Raw genomic sequence first — 17209 nt, 5'->3', positions numbered from 1 at the left:
TGAATCTCCATGACTTTGAATCCAGATTGGATTCTAACTTCTCTCTCTGTGTTCCCAGGAAACCCGAGTCTCCTCCGTGAAAGCTCTGGGAGAGCTAACCTGCCGAGCCGACCCTCTGAGCCAAACCCTGAAGACTTTCTGAGAACCCCCAAGCAGCTCAGGACTAGAGCTGGAAAAACCAAACCAAGGTCTGTACGAGTTAGACGTGAGACGCTGAAGCAGCTACGGACTCTGCTGATAAACTCTTCTCCAGAACCAACAGAAACTCCCCCAAGGAGAATAACTCAAGAACCCTCAAGGTACTATCTGAGCTCACTTGAAAACCAAACCCTGCCAGCAGTACATAACAGCTCTGTCTCTCACGCAGACTCCAGTGAAAGCAGGACCCAGGCCCGAACCAGATTCCAGTACACTCTGTGTTTGTGCTTAAATAAACTGTTAAACTTTTATCCTTGTGTCCGCCTTGTGGTGTTCTGCATAACTGGGTCTCCATTTGAGAACCCATCATGACAGAACACTGCGGCCAAACTCAAGGCCCAGCAGAACATCTCCGTCAACTACTAGAGGAGCGGGATGCCCAAATCCACAGACAGGTTCAAACTCTGAGTGAGTTAAATTCTCAAATTGATTTCCAGGATCATCTTGTCCGTAATTTCTCTAGTAGATTGAACAATGCTAACGCTACCCCTTCTCCACAACCATTTCCGGGTCCTGTTCCTCCTCCGAGGTCACCAGCAGTGACGTCATCAGAGTTCCGCCCTAGTCTACCAGAAAAGTTCTCTGGCAAGATGAAAGATTGCAGGGGATTTTTATTTCAATGTCGTTTGATTTTTATGAACTCCCCTGGTTGTTTTCCCACGGACCACAAGAAGATAACATTTATTCTTTCTCAGTTAACAGGAAGAGCCTTGGAATGGGCTCAGGCCAGATTTGCATCCGACGATAGCTTAAACTGCTATTTTTCAATTCAATTCAATTCAGTTTATTTATATAGCGCCAAATTCACAACACATGTCATCTCAAGGCACTTTACAGTTCAACCAGATCATACAGTCAAATTGATACAAAGTTTTCTATCTAAGGAAAACCAGTTGATTGCATTGACTCATTGACTCAAATACAATCCCCCACACTAAGCATGCTTGTAGCGACAGTGGAGAGGAAAAACTCCCTTTTAACAGGAAGAAACCTCCAGCAGAACCAGGCTCAGTGTGAGCGGCCATCTGCCGAGGCCGACTGGGGTTCAAGGAGACAGAAGCAGAGATACAAAAAGCAGCTGTAAAAGGCGGCCCCGTCCAGGAAACACACAGCCAGGCAGACGAGCTCCAAGGCAGCTCCCATGCCAGAGGACGAAGAGAGCACATCCACTCAGTCACGGTCAGAGAAACAGGACCACACTGGAAAACAGGCCGATCTCCAACATCTATAAACAAGGGTGTTGATAGAAGCAGCACAACTGATGTTTTTTTCCAGGATGACGTCACAGCCAAACAGGAACAGACGAGGCAAAGCTACTCTGAGGAAAAGCAGAGAGAGCAGAAGGTTAGAGATTGAACTAACAGATTCTACAGAATAGGAGAACAGAGAGAGAATGAAGCAGAATGATGAAATGGGGGTCCCTATGTCCTCCAAAAGTCTAAGCCTACAGCAGCATAACTATAGAGATAGCTCAGGATAACCTGAGCCACCCTAACTATAAGCTTTATCAAAAAGGAAAGTTTTAAGCCTAGCCTTAAAAGTAGACAGGGTGTCTGCCTCACGGACTAAAACTGGTAGTTGGTTCCACAGGAGAGGAGCCTGATAACTAAAAGATCTGCCTCCCATTCTACTTTTAGAAATTCTAGGAACCACTAGTAAACCTGCAGATTGAGAGCGAAGTGCTCTGTTAGGAACATAAGGAACAATCAGATCTCTGATATAAGATGGAGCTTGGCCATTTAAGGCTTTATATGTGAGAAGGAGGATTTTAAATTCTATTCTTGATTTAACAGGAAGCCAATGAAGAGAAGCCAGGATAGGAGAGATATGATCTCTCTTTTTAATTTTCATTAGAACTCTGGCTGCAGCATTTTGGATCAGCTGAAGGCTTTTAACTACAGTTTGTGGACTTCCTGATAGTAAAGAATTACAATAGTCCAGCCTTGAAGTAACAAATGCATGGACTAGTTTCTCAGCATCACCCCTGGACAGGATATTTCTAATTTTTGCAATGTTCCTCAGATGAAAGAAGGAAATTCTAGAAACCTCTTTGATATGGGATTTAAATGACAGGTCCTGATCAAAAATAACACCAAGATTTTTTACTTTATTATCTGAAATCAGTTTAATCCCATCCAAATGAAGTGACTGGCTAATCAGCTTCTTTTTCAAAGACTCTGGTCCAAAGACTATAACTTCTGTTTTGTCTGCATTCAGAAGCAGAAAGTTAAGAGTCATCCAGGTTTTTATGTCTTCAGACATGCCTGTAATCTATGTAATGGGTTAGCTTCATCTGGATTTATAGACAGATATAGCTGGGTATCATCAGCATAACAGTGGAAATTAATCCCATGCTGTCTAATAATTCTACCAATTGGGAGCATGTATAAAGTAAAGAGAATTGGTCCTAGCACTGATCCCTGTGGTACTCCACAGGTAACCTTTGAGCGTGTTGAAGATCTATCATTAACATGAACAAACTGAATTCGATCAGAAAGATAAGATTTAAACCAGTCTAGTGCTGTTCCTTTAATTCCAACAAAATATTCAAGTCTTTCTAAAAGAATATTATGGTCAACTGTATCAAATGCAGCACTAAGATCCAACAGGACGAGCACAGATACAAGTCCATTATCTGAGGCCATGAGAATATCATTAGTGACTTTCACCAGAGCTGTTTCAGTGCTATGATGAGCTCTAAAGCCAGACTGAAACTCTTCAAAAAGTTCATTATGGTGGAAGTGATCGCAAACTTGTTTGGCAACTACTTTCTCAAGAATTTTGGATAAGAAAGGAAGATTGGATATAGGTCTATAATTGACCAAGTCATCTGGGTCAAGAGACGGTTTCTTAAGCAGAGGTTTAATTACAGCAACCTTAAAAGCTTTAGGTACATATCCCTGTAACAGAGATAAATTAATCACATCTAAAATGGAGGAGGAGATCAAAGGGAATGCCTCCTTAAATAACCTGGTTGGAACTGGATCTAACATACAAGTTGAAGGCTTAGATGAAGACAATAATTTTGCTAATTCAGAGAGTTCAACTGGATCAAAGCAGTCTAAACCCGGTTCAGATTCCATGACTACCTCAGGTACAATCGCGGATAGAGGAGTGCGTATGATCTTATTTTTAATAAGATCAATCTTATTTATAAAGAATCCCATAAAATCATTGCTGCTAAGAGCAGGTGGAATGGACGGTTCAACAGAGCTATGGCTCTGGGTGAGTTTGGCAACTGTATTAAAAAGAAATCTAGGATTATTCTTATTCTCCTCTATTAATGAGGAGAAGTATGCTGCTCTTGCTTTACAAAGGGTCCTCTTATACAGCAGTAAACCATTTTTCCAGACTAGGAAGGACTCTCGCAGGCCTGTGGAGCGATATTTTCTCTCCAGTTTCCTAGCATTTTGCTTCAAAGTACGCAGCTCTGCATTAAACCAAGGAGCAAGCTTTCTATTTTTAACGGTTTTCATTTTCAAAGGAGCTGCGTTGTCTAAGGCAATACGCAGAGAACTAGCAACCCCATCAACAAAATCATCAACCTGTGAAGGGGAATAAGCTAAGCTTTTGCACTCTGCAGCACTGCTCAGTGACACAGAGGAGAGAGAAAGTGAAGCAGATTCTTTAAAATTTATAACTGCACTATCTGATAAAGATCTACTAAAATTGAACCTTCTTTTGGGGGAGGAGAACTCTGTTAAAGTAATCCTGAAGGTTATTAGAAAGTGGTCAGAGAGGACAGGGTTGTGAGGAAATACTGTTATTTCTTCACATTCTATGCCGTATGTCAGCACAAGATCCAAAGTATGAAGATGAGAATGCGTGGGACTATTCACATTTTGAACAAAGCCAATAGTGTCTAAGATAGCATTAAAGGCTGCTCTTAAGCTATCGCCTTCAATGTCAGCATGGATGTTAAAATCTCCCACTATGATGACCCTGTCAGTATTTAATACCAAATCAGAAAGGAACTCAGACTTCATCTCAGAATTTAACCAGGTATTCAATCAGGAAACTGACCAAGCTATGGATTCCAGAGCTCTTTTCAGCCTTTAACAGGGAAATTCATCGGTGGCAGACTTTTCGATTAACTTCCGGGTTAAGGCGGCAGCTTCCGGTTGGAACCAAAGCGCCTTAAAGGGAGCATTCTTCATGGCATTAAATGAACAGTTTAAAAGATGAACTAAAACCCCTCGACGAACCTGCTTCCCTCAAAGATTTAATCCGCCTCCCCCAAATTAGCCCTTGATAATGGGATTCGAGCCAGAAACAGTTTAAAAGCAAAAGTAATTTCTCTCCCTGCCTCTCTTAACGTTATTTGTTTTTTCTCCCTACAGAGCAAAAAATGCCCATTCAGAGGTTCTAAGCCCCATTTCCTTTTTCCAAATTCCCGGTTTTCCAGCCCTCTCTTTGGGAGAAGGGGACCCCGGGAAACCCAGGGCGGGGGGACACACGGGGCCCTTACCCCTGGGGAGACAGAGGGGGTTTTCCTAATTTAAATTATGTATTTTACGCGGGAGAGTGGCCCTTTTATCGCCCCCCTTCCCCGGCAAGATAAAAAAGGGGGGCCCCCCCCGCCAGTGGTTTCTGAGGGGGCCCTGGGGGGAAAAAATTTAAAACACAACAAAATCCCTCGTTTTTTTGCTTCCACCCACCCCTCTTCTGTGAAAACCAGAGTCTCTTTTTTTTCCCCGGGTTAATCGCCCTCGGGCAGTGAGGGGTGTTTTAAATAGACTTAACCCTCGTCCAGCAACTTCACTTTAAAGACCGTTCCCCTCTTCGCCTCTCGTGGTCCCATCGAGGGAAAAAAGGGACTCCACCGGGTTCCCCCTCCAAAAAAAAGCCCCCCCCGGCAAATTTCCCAAATCAGGTAACCCCCGGGAGAGACAATAACCTTCTTTGTTTTTTCCCTCTGCATGCCCCCCCGGCTAGCCCCTGGGGTTTTTCGAGGGGGTTGGGAAGCAAAAACCCCTAACTTTTAACTGGACTAAACTCTCCTGTAATAAAGGTCCACAACTTTGCCACGAAAATCCCTTCGTTTGCTCCCCCTAGGGTTTGGGGGCCTCCTAGTGGGGGGGGGGGGAGAGGGGACTCCCCGGGATTTTTCTTAGTTCCCTCTGAGTACCACAACTTCCCCCTGTCTTCAAAAGGGGCATTGTTTACGCCCCTAGGGCCCACCAGAAAATACGATTGCCCTTTTAAAATTTTCCCCCCGGTGAAACCTCTTCCAAGCGGGCAGATTTGTATAACTTTTCCCAAAGCCTGAAAGAGAAACTATGGAAAATACATAAAAAAATGAAATCATTACTGCTTGGAAATTTTATTCGTCCTTCATCCTCTCCGCTGGGGCAGGGTTCTTTTTTCGTGGGCAAGAAAAATTGGCCCCCCGAGGCCATGCATTGATTATGGGGGTTTTGAACCAGATCACAATTAAAATTAAAATATCCTTTTGCCTCTTTTTTTGCTTCTTTTTTTGAACCTGTACAGGGGGGTTACAGTGTTTATTAATTGGACTTAAAAAAGGGCCTATAAATCTTTGAGGTTTTGAGAGGGCGATGAAGGGAAAAAATTCCCTTTTAAAAGACCCCTTTTGGGGCCAAATTTTCCAAAAACGGGGGGTAATCCCTTTTTGGGTTTTAAAACCCCAAAACGCCCCTTCCTTTTTCCCGGGCCCCCTAGTAAAAATTGTTCTCAGAAAATTTTCCCTAAAGGTTTTTTTTTTGTGAAACATTGATGACATTCTCTTTTTTCCCCAAGGCCCTCAATGAACAAAAGGGAGACATTTTTTCCCCTTTTTTTACGGGGACAAGGGAGAATAAGCTTTCGTTGAAACCCGGGGAAGTGCAAATTTAAAACAACCGTCATTCTTTTTTTTTTTGGGGGGTTTTTTGTGCCGGGGCGGTCAGGAAAAAACCTTCTGAGGATAAGTTAAAAGGGCTTTTTTTAACTGGCCAGTCCCTGAAAACCGAAAACGGGTTACAGGGGTTTTCCCTAGGTTTCGCTAACTTTCAAATCGACGTTTTCATAAAAAAACTCCGTCAAAACCGGGGCCCTTTCCCAAATTAACCTCTTTTTAACTTCCATCAAACGAACCTTTCAGGGGAAAACCCCTGGGCTAAAGCAGCTTTTGAAAAACTAAAGCCCTTTGGGTTTTCCCAGAGCCCCTGTTCAAATTTCCAACCCCTGATCCAGCTAAAATTCTCCTAGAGGGTGGATGCTTTGTTTTTTCCCGGGAGTTGGGGGCCGGGTTCCCCTTCCCAAAGGCTCAAACCTCTGAAAAAAAGGATAACCCCTGGCTTTCAACCTTCGTGGGCCCCTTTCATCACTGAAAGAATTTAGACGGGGGGCAAAGTAAACTCCGGGGCTATTAAGTTGGCGTTGGAAGAATGGGGGGGCATTGGCTGGGGGGGGCTGAGCATCCTTTCCCTCGTGTGGCCCAGACCAAAAAAAATTGGTCACATCCAGTCAACTAAACAGGCAAATCCTCCCCAATCCGGGTGGTCAACTTCTTCCACGTTTCAAACCTTATCATTTCCTACAGCCCCGGGACCCAAGAAGTGAAGCCTGATTCTCTCTCTCGTCTCTACCCCCTTCATCATCCTGAGACCCTGAACCCTTTCCTCCCAGCTTCGTGTACCATAGGAGTGGTCAACTGGGAGATATCGGACCTCATCAACTCTGCCCTAGCCACAGAACCAGACCCAGGTACCGGTCCGCCTAACCCTACATATGTCCCATCTTCAGTCAGGTCCCGTCTCATCCAGTGGATGCACGCCGCCAAATTCACCGCTCATCCAGGAGTGAGTAGGACTATAGCTCTCATCTCCAGGCGCTTCTGGTGGCCCAAACTCCACAGAGACGTTAAGGAATATGTGTTGGCTTGCCCCACCTGTGCCCGCAACAAAGCCTCACACCAACCTCCTTCTGGCCTGCTTCAACCACTTCCTGTTCCCTCGCGTCCATGGTCTCATATAGCTATAGATTTTGTCACCGGCCTCCCTGTCTCCCGAGGTATGTCCACTATTCTAACCATTGTTGATCGTTTCTCGAAGTCCTGCCATCTGGTTCCCCTCAGGAAACTTCCCACGGCCTTCCAGACAGCCCAGCTGTTAATAAAACATGTTTTCCGGCTTCATGGCATTCCCCAGGAGATTCTTTCGGACAGAGGTCCACAATTCATCTCGCAGGTATGGAAGGCTTTCTGTTCTGCTCTCGGCTGCAAACCATCTCTCACTTCAGGTTACCATCCTCAATCAAACGGCCAGACAGAACGCATGAACCAGCAACTGGAATCCACCCTCCGCTGTCTCACTTCCAACAACCCCGTGGATTGGAGTCAATACCTCCCTTGGATAGAATATGCCCACAACTCTCTCCGTTCTGCATCCACTGGACAGTCCCCGTTCCAGGTCAGTCTCGGATACCAACCACCTCTTTTCCCTGCAGATGAGAGAGAGATATCGGTGCTGTCCGTTAACCATCACATCCGTCGCTGCCAGAGGATTTGGAGGGAGACAATCGCCACACTCAACCAGTCAACCGAGTCAGTCAAGCGTTTCGCTGACGCTAAGAGACGCCCCGCCCCTGAGTATTCTGTGGGCCAAGAAGTTTGGCTCTCCACTCGAGACACTCGAGTTTTCGAGACATCCCCCTCAAGGGGATGTCTCGAAAACTCTCCCCGAGATTCATTGGGCCTTTCAAGGTTTCTCGCATCATCAACCCCTCCTCTGTCCGTCTGCAACTTCCCCAGTCCCTCCGTATCCATCCCACTTTCCATGTTTCCCAGATCAAACCTGTTTCCTCGAGCCCCCTGTGCCCTCCGTCCGACTCCCCACCACCCGCCCTGGAGGTCGATGGCCATCCGGCCTTCACGGTGCGCCGCATCGTGGACTCCCGTCGACGAGGTCGCGGATGGCAGTACCTCGTCGACTGGGAGGGCTACGGACCTGAAGATCGTCAGTGGGTCCCAGGCTCGTACATCCTCGACCCTGCACTCATAGAGGAGTACGAGCGTTCCTGTCCGTCCACTTCCTCCGGACCGCCAAGGGGCGGTCGTTGAGGGGGGGGTACTGTTGGGAGCTGGAGAAAATCCCATCTTTCTCCAGCAGAGTCCGCCGTGGATCCCCTGAGGGAGCCTCCTGCACAGGTGCAGCTCATCAAGACCATCAGAGGATCCACTACATAAGCTGCCTTCAGACCTTGCCTCAACGCCGCAGTGTTGTTCCAGTTGGTCAGCGCTAAAGCCTTGCTCCTTGTGAATCTCCATGACTTTGAATCCAGATTGGATTCTAACTTCTCTCTCTGTGTTCCCAGGAAACCCGAGTCTCCTCCGTGAAAGCTCTGGGAGAGCTAACCTGCCGAGCCGACCCTCTGAGCCAAACCCTGAAGACTTTCTGAGAACCCCCAAGCAGCTCAGGACTAGAGCTGGAAAAACCAAACCAAGGTCTGTACGAGTTAGACGTGAGAAGCTGAAGCAGCTACGGACTCTGCTGATAAACTCTTCTCCAGAACCAACAGAAACTCCCCCAAGGAGAATAACTCAAGAACCCTCAAGGTACTATCTGAGCTCACTTGAAAACCAAACCCTGCCAGCAGTACATAACAGCTCTGTCTCTCACGCAGACTCCAGTGAAAGCAGGACCCAGGCCCGAACCAGATTCCAGTACACTCTGTGTTTGTGCTTAAATAAACTGTTAAACTTTTATCCTCGTGTCCGCCTTGTGGTGTTCTGCATAACTGGGTCTCCATTTGAGAACCCATCATGACACTATCATTTAAATCCCAGATCAAAGAGGTTTCTAGAATTTCCTTCTTTCATCTGAGGAATATTGCAAAAATGAGCAATCTCCTGTCCAGGGGTGATGCTGAGAAACTAGTCCATGCATTTGTTACTTCAAGGCTGGACTATTGTAATTCTTTACTATCAGGAAGTCCACAAACTGTAGTTAAAAGCCTTCAGCTGATCCAAAATGCTGCAGCCAGAGTTCTGATGAAAATGAAAAAGAGAGATCATATCTCTCCTATCCTGGCTTCTCTTCATTGGCTTCCTGTTAAATCCAGAATAGAATTTAAAATCCTCCTTCTCACATATAAAGCCTTAAATGGCCAAGCTCCATCTGATATCAGAGATCTGATTGTTCCTTGTGTTCCTAACAGAGCACTTCGCTCTCAATCTGCAGGTTTACTAGTGGTTCCTAGAATTTCTAAAAGTAGAATGGGAGGCAGATCTTTTAGTTCTCAGGCTCGTCTGCCTGGCTGTGTGTTTCCTGGACGGGGCCGCCTGTGGAGCTGGTTGACAGTTGCCTTTTGTATCTATGCTTCTTTTTCTATGTCTGCTTCTGTCTCCTTGAACCCCAGTGGGCCTCAGCAGATGGCCGCTCACACTGAGCCTGGTTCTGCTGGAGGTTTCTTCCTGTTCAAAGGGAGTTTTTCCTCTCCACTGTCGCTACAAGCATGCTTAGTGTGAGGGATTGCTGAAGAGTCAATGAGTCGATGCAATCAGCTGGTTTTCCTTAGATAGAAAACTTTGAATCAATCTGACTGGATGATCTGGTGAACTGGAAAGTGACCTGAGATGACATCATGTGAATTTGGAGCTATAGAAATAAACTGAATAGAATTTAACAACCTTAACTTGCTTTAAAGCTACAGTGTGTAACTTTTAGCGACATCTAGCGGTTAGACTGCAGACTGCAGCAACATAAACATCTCCCCCCCACCGCTTCTCCCCCCCAACAGTACGGCGAGCGTTACGGGACAAAATGTCTTCCACGACGTCTGCATCACCTACATTCTCAAGTGATGAGGTTTGTTTACATAGATAATTTTACAGATATTATTTAATTAGTCTGTGTAGGGTATAGATTTCATGTAGACTTAAGATAATAAATATACCCGTTATTTTTTCTACATCGTTGTGACGTTTTGGCGATCTCGCAATCGCTAGTTTGTTGGCTCTGCGCTGCCGTAGCGCAAAGATGTCTGCCTCCATGGCTGCGAGACCCGCTCCTATGTAATTATAAATAACGAATTCTAAGGCAACACAAATATTAAGGTTAAGAGGCTGAGCTCGTAGATGATGATAAATAACATAGTTATGTATAATATATTACATTTCTGACTGTATATCCCTGTAATTATTACACACTGTAGCTTTAAACAGGGAACAGAGCTGATTTCTTGGTAGACAGACTTTAAAAGAGATGTTTTTGGTACGCTTCAAAAAACACCAAAAAGTAAGTAATCAAATAGTTTTTTTGTACATGACTAAAGGGATACTTGCCCATTGAGGTAGTTTAAAGTATATTTTTCATGCAAAAAACTGAACAGAAAAAAGAAAAAGGGATAAACGGGGAAAACTAAAGAGATAAATGTGTAATAACTATGGGTATGCTGGTCTGACCAGGTATTCTCATCTGACAGAGCAGGCAGAGTAACAACTTTGGAATCGGTTCTAACCTCGACAGGTTAGAAGACAACTACAGATTTGATGCAAGAATATATTTTTGTCATTTCTTAGTCCGTGAAACATTTTAAGCCCCTGGAGAAACTCTCCAGTGAACAACAGTTTTTACCAAAAAAAATAAAAAAAATAGAGGATATAAGTTTTGCAATCCATTGCGTTCTTAATTTTCATTGCAACATTGCCTCATTGCAGTCGCCATCTTACAATTTTTCTAGCAGCGAAGCATTGTTGCCTTTTGGGTATTTCTAGTGCTGAGAGTCAGGCATCTTAAAGTACCGCCTCCTGCGCTGTGATTGGTCGGAGTCAACAGTGGTTTACCAGACTGATTTGCACTGAGCTTAATTCACCTGGTTACTTCAGTCCAGCAGGTTTTAGTTGGTATGTTTGACAAACATGAATCTCCAGGGAACGTTTGTCCATTATAAAAAAAATCAGACCTAAAGTCCAAGACTTTTATAACCATGATTTTACTGCTTAATGAATAAACATCAACCTTCAATATACTTCTTGGACAAATAAGAGTATTATAAGTATTACAATACAGAGTTTATGTGATAAAGAGAGAAATCCTGCTTTTTATGTAATCTTTACAGGTTTATCATCCTTTGCTTTCCCTCATTTATTTATTTCACATTCAGGTAACCAGTGACATGTCAGCAGAGCAGTACAGCTCATTATCATGACTACATTCATTCATTATCATCATTACAGGAGATCAGACTCACCAAGATAAGGGTCATATTCACTGATGAAGCGTTTTGTCAGAAACTTGACTGTGAGAGCTGTAACATGAGAAGAGGAGCAAAAAATAACTTGTGTGGATGATTGTGGCGGCCCCACGGGACCAGAGTTGCTCCGAGTCCTGGGAAAATTACAGCTACATAAACATTTATCAGGGGGAGTCAGGGAGCTCAGATTTATTAGATTAGATTAGATAGATAGATAGATAGATAAATAGATAGATAGATAGATAGATAGATAGATAGATAGATAGATAGATAGATAGATAGATAGATAGATAGATAGATAGATAGATAGATAGATAGATTGATAGATAGATAGATAGATAGATAGATAGATAGATAGATTGATAGATTGATAGATTGATAGATAGATATAGATAGATAGATAGATGATAGATAGATAGATAGATAGATAGATGATAGATAGATAGATAGATAGATAGATAGATGATAGATAGATAGATAGATAGATAGATAGATAGATTGATAGATAGATATAGATAGATAGATAGATGATAGATAGATAGATAGATAGATAGATGATAGATAGATAGATAGATAGATAGATAGATAGATGATAGATAGATAGATAGATAGATAGATAGATAGATAGATAGATAGATAGATTGATAGATATATAGATAGATAGATAGATAGATAGATTGATAGATAGATAGATAGATAGATAGATAGATGATAGATAGATAGATAGATAGATAGATAGATAGATAGATTGATAGATTGATAGATAGATATAGATAGATAGATAGATGATAGATAGATAGATAGATAGATAGATGATAGATAGATAGATAGATAGATAGATAGATAGATAGATAGATAGATAGATGATAGATAGATAGATAGATAGATAGATTGATAGATAGATATAGATAGATAGATAGATGATAGATAGATAGATAGATTGATAGATTGATAGATAGATATAGATAGATAGATAGATGATAGATAGATAGATAGATTGATAGATTGATAGATAGATATAGATAGATAGATAGATGATAGATAGATAGATAGATAGATAGATGATAGATAGATTGATAGATAGATAGATTGATAGATAGATATAGATAGATAGATAGATGATAGATAGATAGATAGATTGATAGATTGATAGATAGATATAGATAGATAGATAGATGATAGATAGATAGATAGATAGATAGATGATAGATAGATTGATAGATTGATAGATTGATAGATAGATATAGATAGATAGATAGATGATAGATAGATAGATAGATAGATAGATGATAGATAGATAGATAGATAGATAGATAGATAGATAGATAGATAGATAGATAGATAGATAGATGATAGATAGATAGATAGATAGATAGATAGATAGATTGATAGATAGATATAGATAGATAGATAGATGATAGATAGATAGATAGATAGATAGATTGATAGATTGATAGATTGATAGATTGATAGATAGATATAGATAGATAGATAGATTGATAGATAGATATAGATAGATATAGATAGATAGATAGATAGATGATAGATAGATAGATAGATAGATAGATAGATAGATAGATAGATAGATAGATAGATAGATAGATAGATAGATAGATAGATAGATAGATAGATAGATAGATAGATTGATAGATAGATAGATAGATAGATTGATAGATTGATAGATATATAGATAGATAGATAGATAGATAGATAGATAGATTGATAGATTGATAGATAGATAGATAGATAGATAGATGATAGATAGATAGATAGATAGATAGATAGATAGATAGATGATAGATAGATAGATAGATAGATTGATAGATTGATAGATAGATATAGATTGATAGATTGATAGATAGATATAGATAGATAGATAGATAGATAGATAGATAGATGATAGATAGATAGATAGATAGATAGATAGATAGATTGATAGATAGATGATAGATAGAAAGATAGATAGATAGATAGATAGATAGATAGATAGATAGATAGATAGATAGATTGATAGATAGATAGATTGATAGATTGATAGATAGATATAGATAGATAGATAGATTGATAGATTGATAGATAGATATAGATAGATAGATTGATATATAGATGATAGATAGATTGATAGATAGATAGATAGATATAGATAGATAGATAGATAGATAGATAGATATAGATAGATAGATAGATAGATGATAGATAGATAGATAGATAGATAGATAGATAGATGATAGATAGATAGAGATAGATAGATAGAGATAGATAGAATCACTGACCTGATTTTCCGCAGCCCATAACTCCAAGCAGAACCAGGTTACACTCAGCACAAGGCTTTGTTTTCCCAAACATCCTTAATATGTCCGGCTGTTGTAGACTCTGGTTTCCTGCTGTAATCTTTGTCCTCTGCTGGCGCTAGCAGGACGTACAGATGTCACACAGAAAACTGAGACTGGAAGAGATTTACTTTCCTTTGGTCAGAAGCCCCAATAAGATGGGAGGGGTGATGATGATCCTCCAGATCTGTGGTCGCTGTGAATCTGCTGCACCCAGTAGAGCAGGAACTGGGTTGTGTGCAGCTATTCTCCTCACCTTGCCATGTTAGGTAAAAAAGCTTCAAACACAAACAGTAAAGTTGACCTAAACATAATGAAAACAGCAGCTGACTCAGAATTTATGGACGGCTCAGTGTTTGTATTCCGTCCTTCCTGTGAGCGCTCTCAGATTCTTGTTTAGCTTCTCACAGAAACATCTCCAATTTAAAAAAAACTTATGCAACCAACCCTAAAGATTTTGTTGGACTTTGGTGGCCGAGGGGTGCAAACGCCTTGCAAGTACATGATTCCACTGCAAATTCAAGAACTCCAAAACCAAAAACTAAATTAAAATCGGTTGACTTACAACTACAAAAATGAGTCACAGACTCACAAAAAACACACGCTAAATGCTGCTGAAAAGAAATGCTGGAATCACAACAAATAGAGAGCGGGGAAGTTTACACACAATGTAACTATACACTCACCGGCCACTTTATTAGGTACCCCATGCTAGTAATGGGTTGGACCCCCTTTTGCCTTCAGAACTGCCTCAATTCTTGGTGGCATAGATTCAACAAGGTGCTGGAAGCATTCCTCAGGGAGTTTGGTCCATATTGACATGATGGCATCACACAGTTGCCGCAGATTTGTCGGCTGCACATCCATGATGCGAATCTCCCGTTCCACCACATCCCAAAGATGCTCTATTGGATTGAGATCTGGTGACTGTGGAGGCCATTTGAGTACAGTGAACTCATTGTCATGTTCAAGAAACCAGTCTGAGATGATTCCAGCTTTATGACATGGCGCATTATCCTGCTGAAAGTAGCCATCAGAAGTTGGGTACATTGTGGTCATAAAGGGATGGACATGGTCAGCAGCAATACTCAGGTAGGCTGTGGCGTTGCAACGATGCTCAATTGGTACCAAGGGGCCCAAAGAGTGCCAAGAAAATATTCCCCACACCATGACACCACCACCACCAGCCTGAACCGTTGATACAAGGCAGGATGGATCCATGCTTTCATGTTGTAGACGCCAAATTCTGACCCTACCATCCGAATGTCGCAGCAGAAATCGAGACTCATCAGACCAGGCAAAGTTTTTCCAATCTTCTATTGTCCAATTTCCATGAGCTTGTGCAAATTGTAGCCTCAGTTTCCTGTTCTTAGCTGAAAGGAGTGGCACCCGGTGTGGTCTTCTGCTGCTGTAGCCCATCTGCCTCAAAGTTCCACGTACTGTGCGTTCAGAGATGCTCTTCTGCCCACCTTGGTTGTAACGGGTGGTTATTTGAGTCACTGTTGCCCTTCTATCAGCTCCAACCAGTCTGGCCATTCTCCTCTGACCTCTGGCATCAACAAGGCATTTCCGCCCACAGAACTGCCGCTCACTGGATGTTTTTTTCTTTTTCGGACCATTCTCTGTAAACCCTAGAGATGGTTGTGCATGAAAATCCCAGTAGATCAGCAGTTTCTGAAATACTCAGACCAGCCCTTCTGGCACCAACAATCATGCCACGTTCAAAGTCACTCAAATCACCTTTCTTCCCCATACTGATGCTCGCTTTGAACTGCAGGAGATTGTCTTGACCATGTCTACATGCCTAAATGCACTGAGTTGCCGCCATGTGATTGGCTGCTTAGAAATTAAGTGTTAACAAACAGTTGGACAGGTGTACCTAATAAAGTGGCTGGTGAGTGTATAAAGATGCTAAAACAAAAACACATGCATAGGAAAAAACGCGGCAAGCACCAGAAAACCACATAGTGAGTTTCAACATGAATGCATCCTGATATTACTAAACACTTTCCCATAAAGTCATTTTTTTAATCAGCTCATCCCTTAAACCAGAATAAAAGGTTTCTGTTGCTGTCATGAAACGGGACAGATGGACCTAGTATTCAAGGAGAGAAGGTCAGTAGGAAAGTTCCAAATGTTTATTAAATGAAATGAAACAAAACTAAAGTGGAGCTGCTAGGATCTGTGGCACGCGGCGACTGCAGGTGGGGGGCGGGGCATCGCCCAATCTCAGACACTGTTTGTGGGAGAAACACAGGTAAGTGACCACCATCATCTGACAGAAGATGAATATCTGAGTTGGTCACTTACCTGGTTAATCAGTCCAGTCCATCTCCCTGGAAAAGGGGGCACTCCACCCGCTGGACTGTAGACTGACGCGGCGTGCGTCACCCAGAGTGTCCACGGGGCGGCAGTCCCGGAGGACCCGAAGGAAGCAGATCCTGGACAGAGTTACAGATCAAGCAGGAACAGACAGGTGACAGGATCCAGGCTTCCAGACATTCACAAGCTTCCAGGCAGGTTCAGAGTCTGACAGAGTCCTGAAGCGTGACCAGACGGTCAGGCACAGGAGCAGACAGGATCAGGTGCAGATGAGCAGGCTCAGTGAAAGAGGGTAGCTGAGACAGGATGTGGAACCAGAACTTCATGCAGGACCTTTAAACTGGTCTCCACCTTGGAGCCAGGCTTATTGGGATAAAAACTGATCCTCCCCGCATATAGAGCCAAAAACCCAGAGGACTCAGCAGGGGAGAAACAGCGGATGAACAGGAGACGAGACAGAAACAAAACCCTCTGTCCACTGGCCGCCAGGATACAGGACATGAACCTTGGAATGAAGAGAACTACACAAACTAACAGAAAACAAATAAGGATCTGGCCCCAAATGCTCAGACTGAACAGAATATAAACCAAAGGAAACAGGTGAGGGGAATAAATGATAATTGCAGCAGGGAGGGAAAATGACAGGTGAAAGAAATAACCAATTAAGGAAGAGCAAATAGGCCAGATCATTAGTTCTTTCACCATCAGGGTGAAAACACTTTAGACCTGGTTTACTCTGACATCAAAGATGCATTCAGAGCAGCCCCCCACCCCCACCTCGGGTCATCAGATCACCTATCTGTCATGCTAATCCCTGCATATAAGCCCCAGCTGTTAAGGGCTAAACCGACAGTTAAAGAGGTCAGAGTGTGGTCTGAGGGGGCCATGGAGAAACTCAAAGACTGTTTGAATGCTCTGACTGGAACATCTTCAAGGCTGCAGCAACATATGACAACTTATTAAATATTGATGAGTATGCCATGACTGTGTCACCCTACACTAACAAAAACATTGAGGATGTCAGCGTCACAAAGAACATCACCACCCGGGCCAACCAACCACCCTGGATAAATGGAGAGGTTCAGAAATCGCTAGAAGCACCAAACTCAGCTTTCAGGTCTGGTGATAAAGAGGCACTGAGAACAGCGCGTGCTAACCACAGC

At 42.7% G+C, this 17209-nt stretch overlaps 1 protein-coding gene across 1 annotated transcript in view; it reads right to left on the bottom strand.

The window, feature by feature from the left end:
* The window catches only part of rasl12 (RAS-like, family 12), a 34584-nt gene extending 20542 nt beyond the window's left edge, over nucleotides 1-14042 (bottom strand). The window contains exons 1-2 of the mRNA XM_038304449.1: nucleotides 13668-14042; nucleotides 11392-11448 (exon numbers count right to left, since the gene is read on the bottom strand). Of these exons, the coding sequence (XP_038160377.1) occupies nucleotides 11392-11448; nucleotides 13668-13740 (130 nt within the window). The 5' untranslated portion in view covers nucleotides 13741-14042. The remainder of the gene's footprint in view (nucleotides 1-11391; nucleotides 11449-13667) is intronic.
* Between the last annotated feature and the right edge of the window lie 3167 nt (nucleotides 14043-17209).

Source organism: Cyprinodon tularosa, unplaced genomic scaffold (assembly GCF_016077235.1).
Source record: "Cyprinodon tularosa strain WSP-4 unplaced genomic scaffold, ASM1607723v1 ctg534, whole genome shotgun sequence".
Classification (NCBI taxonomy): Eukaryota; Metazoa; Chordata; class Actinopteri; order Cyprinodontiformes; family Cyprinodontidae; genus Cyprinodon; species Cyprinodon tularosa.
This window is presented reverse-complemented; position numbering and strand designations above follow the sequence as displayed.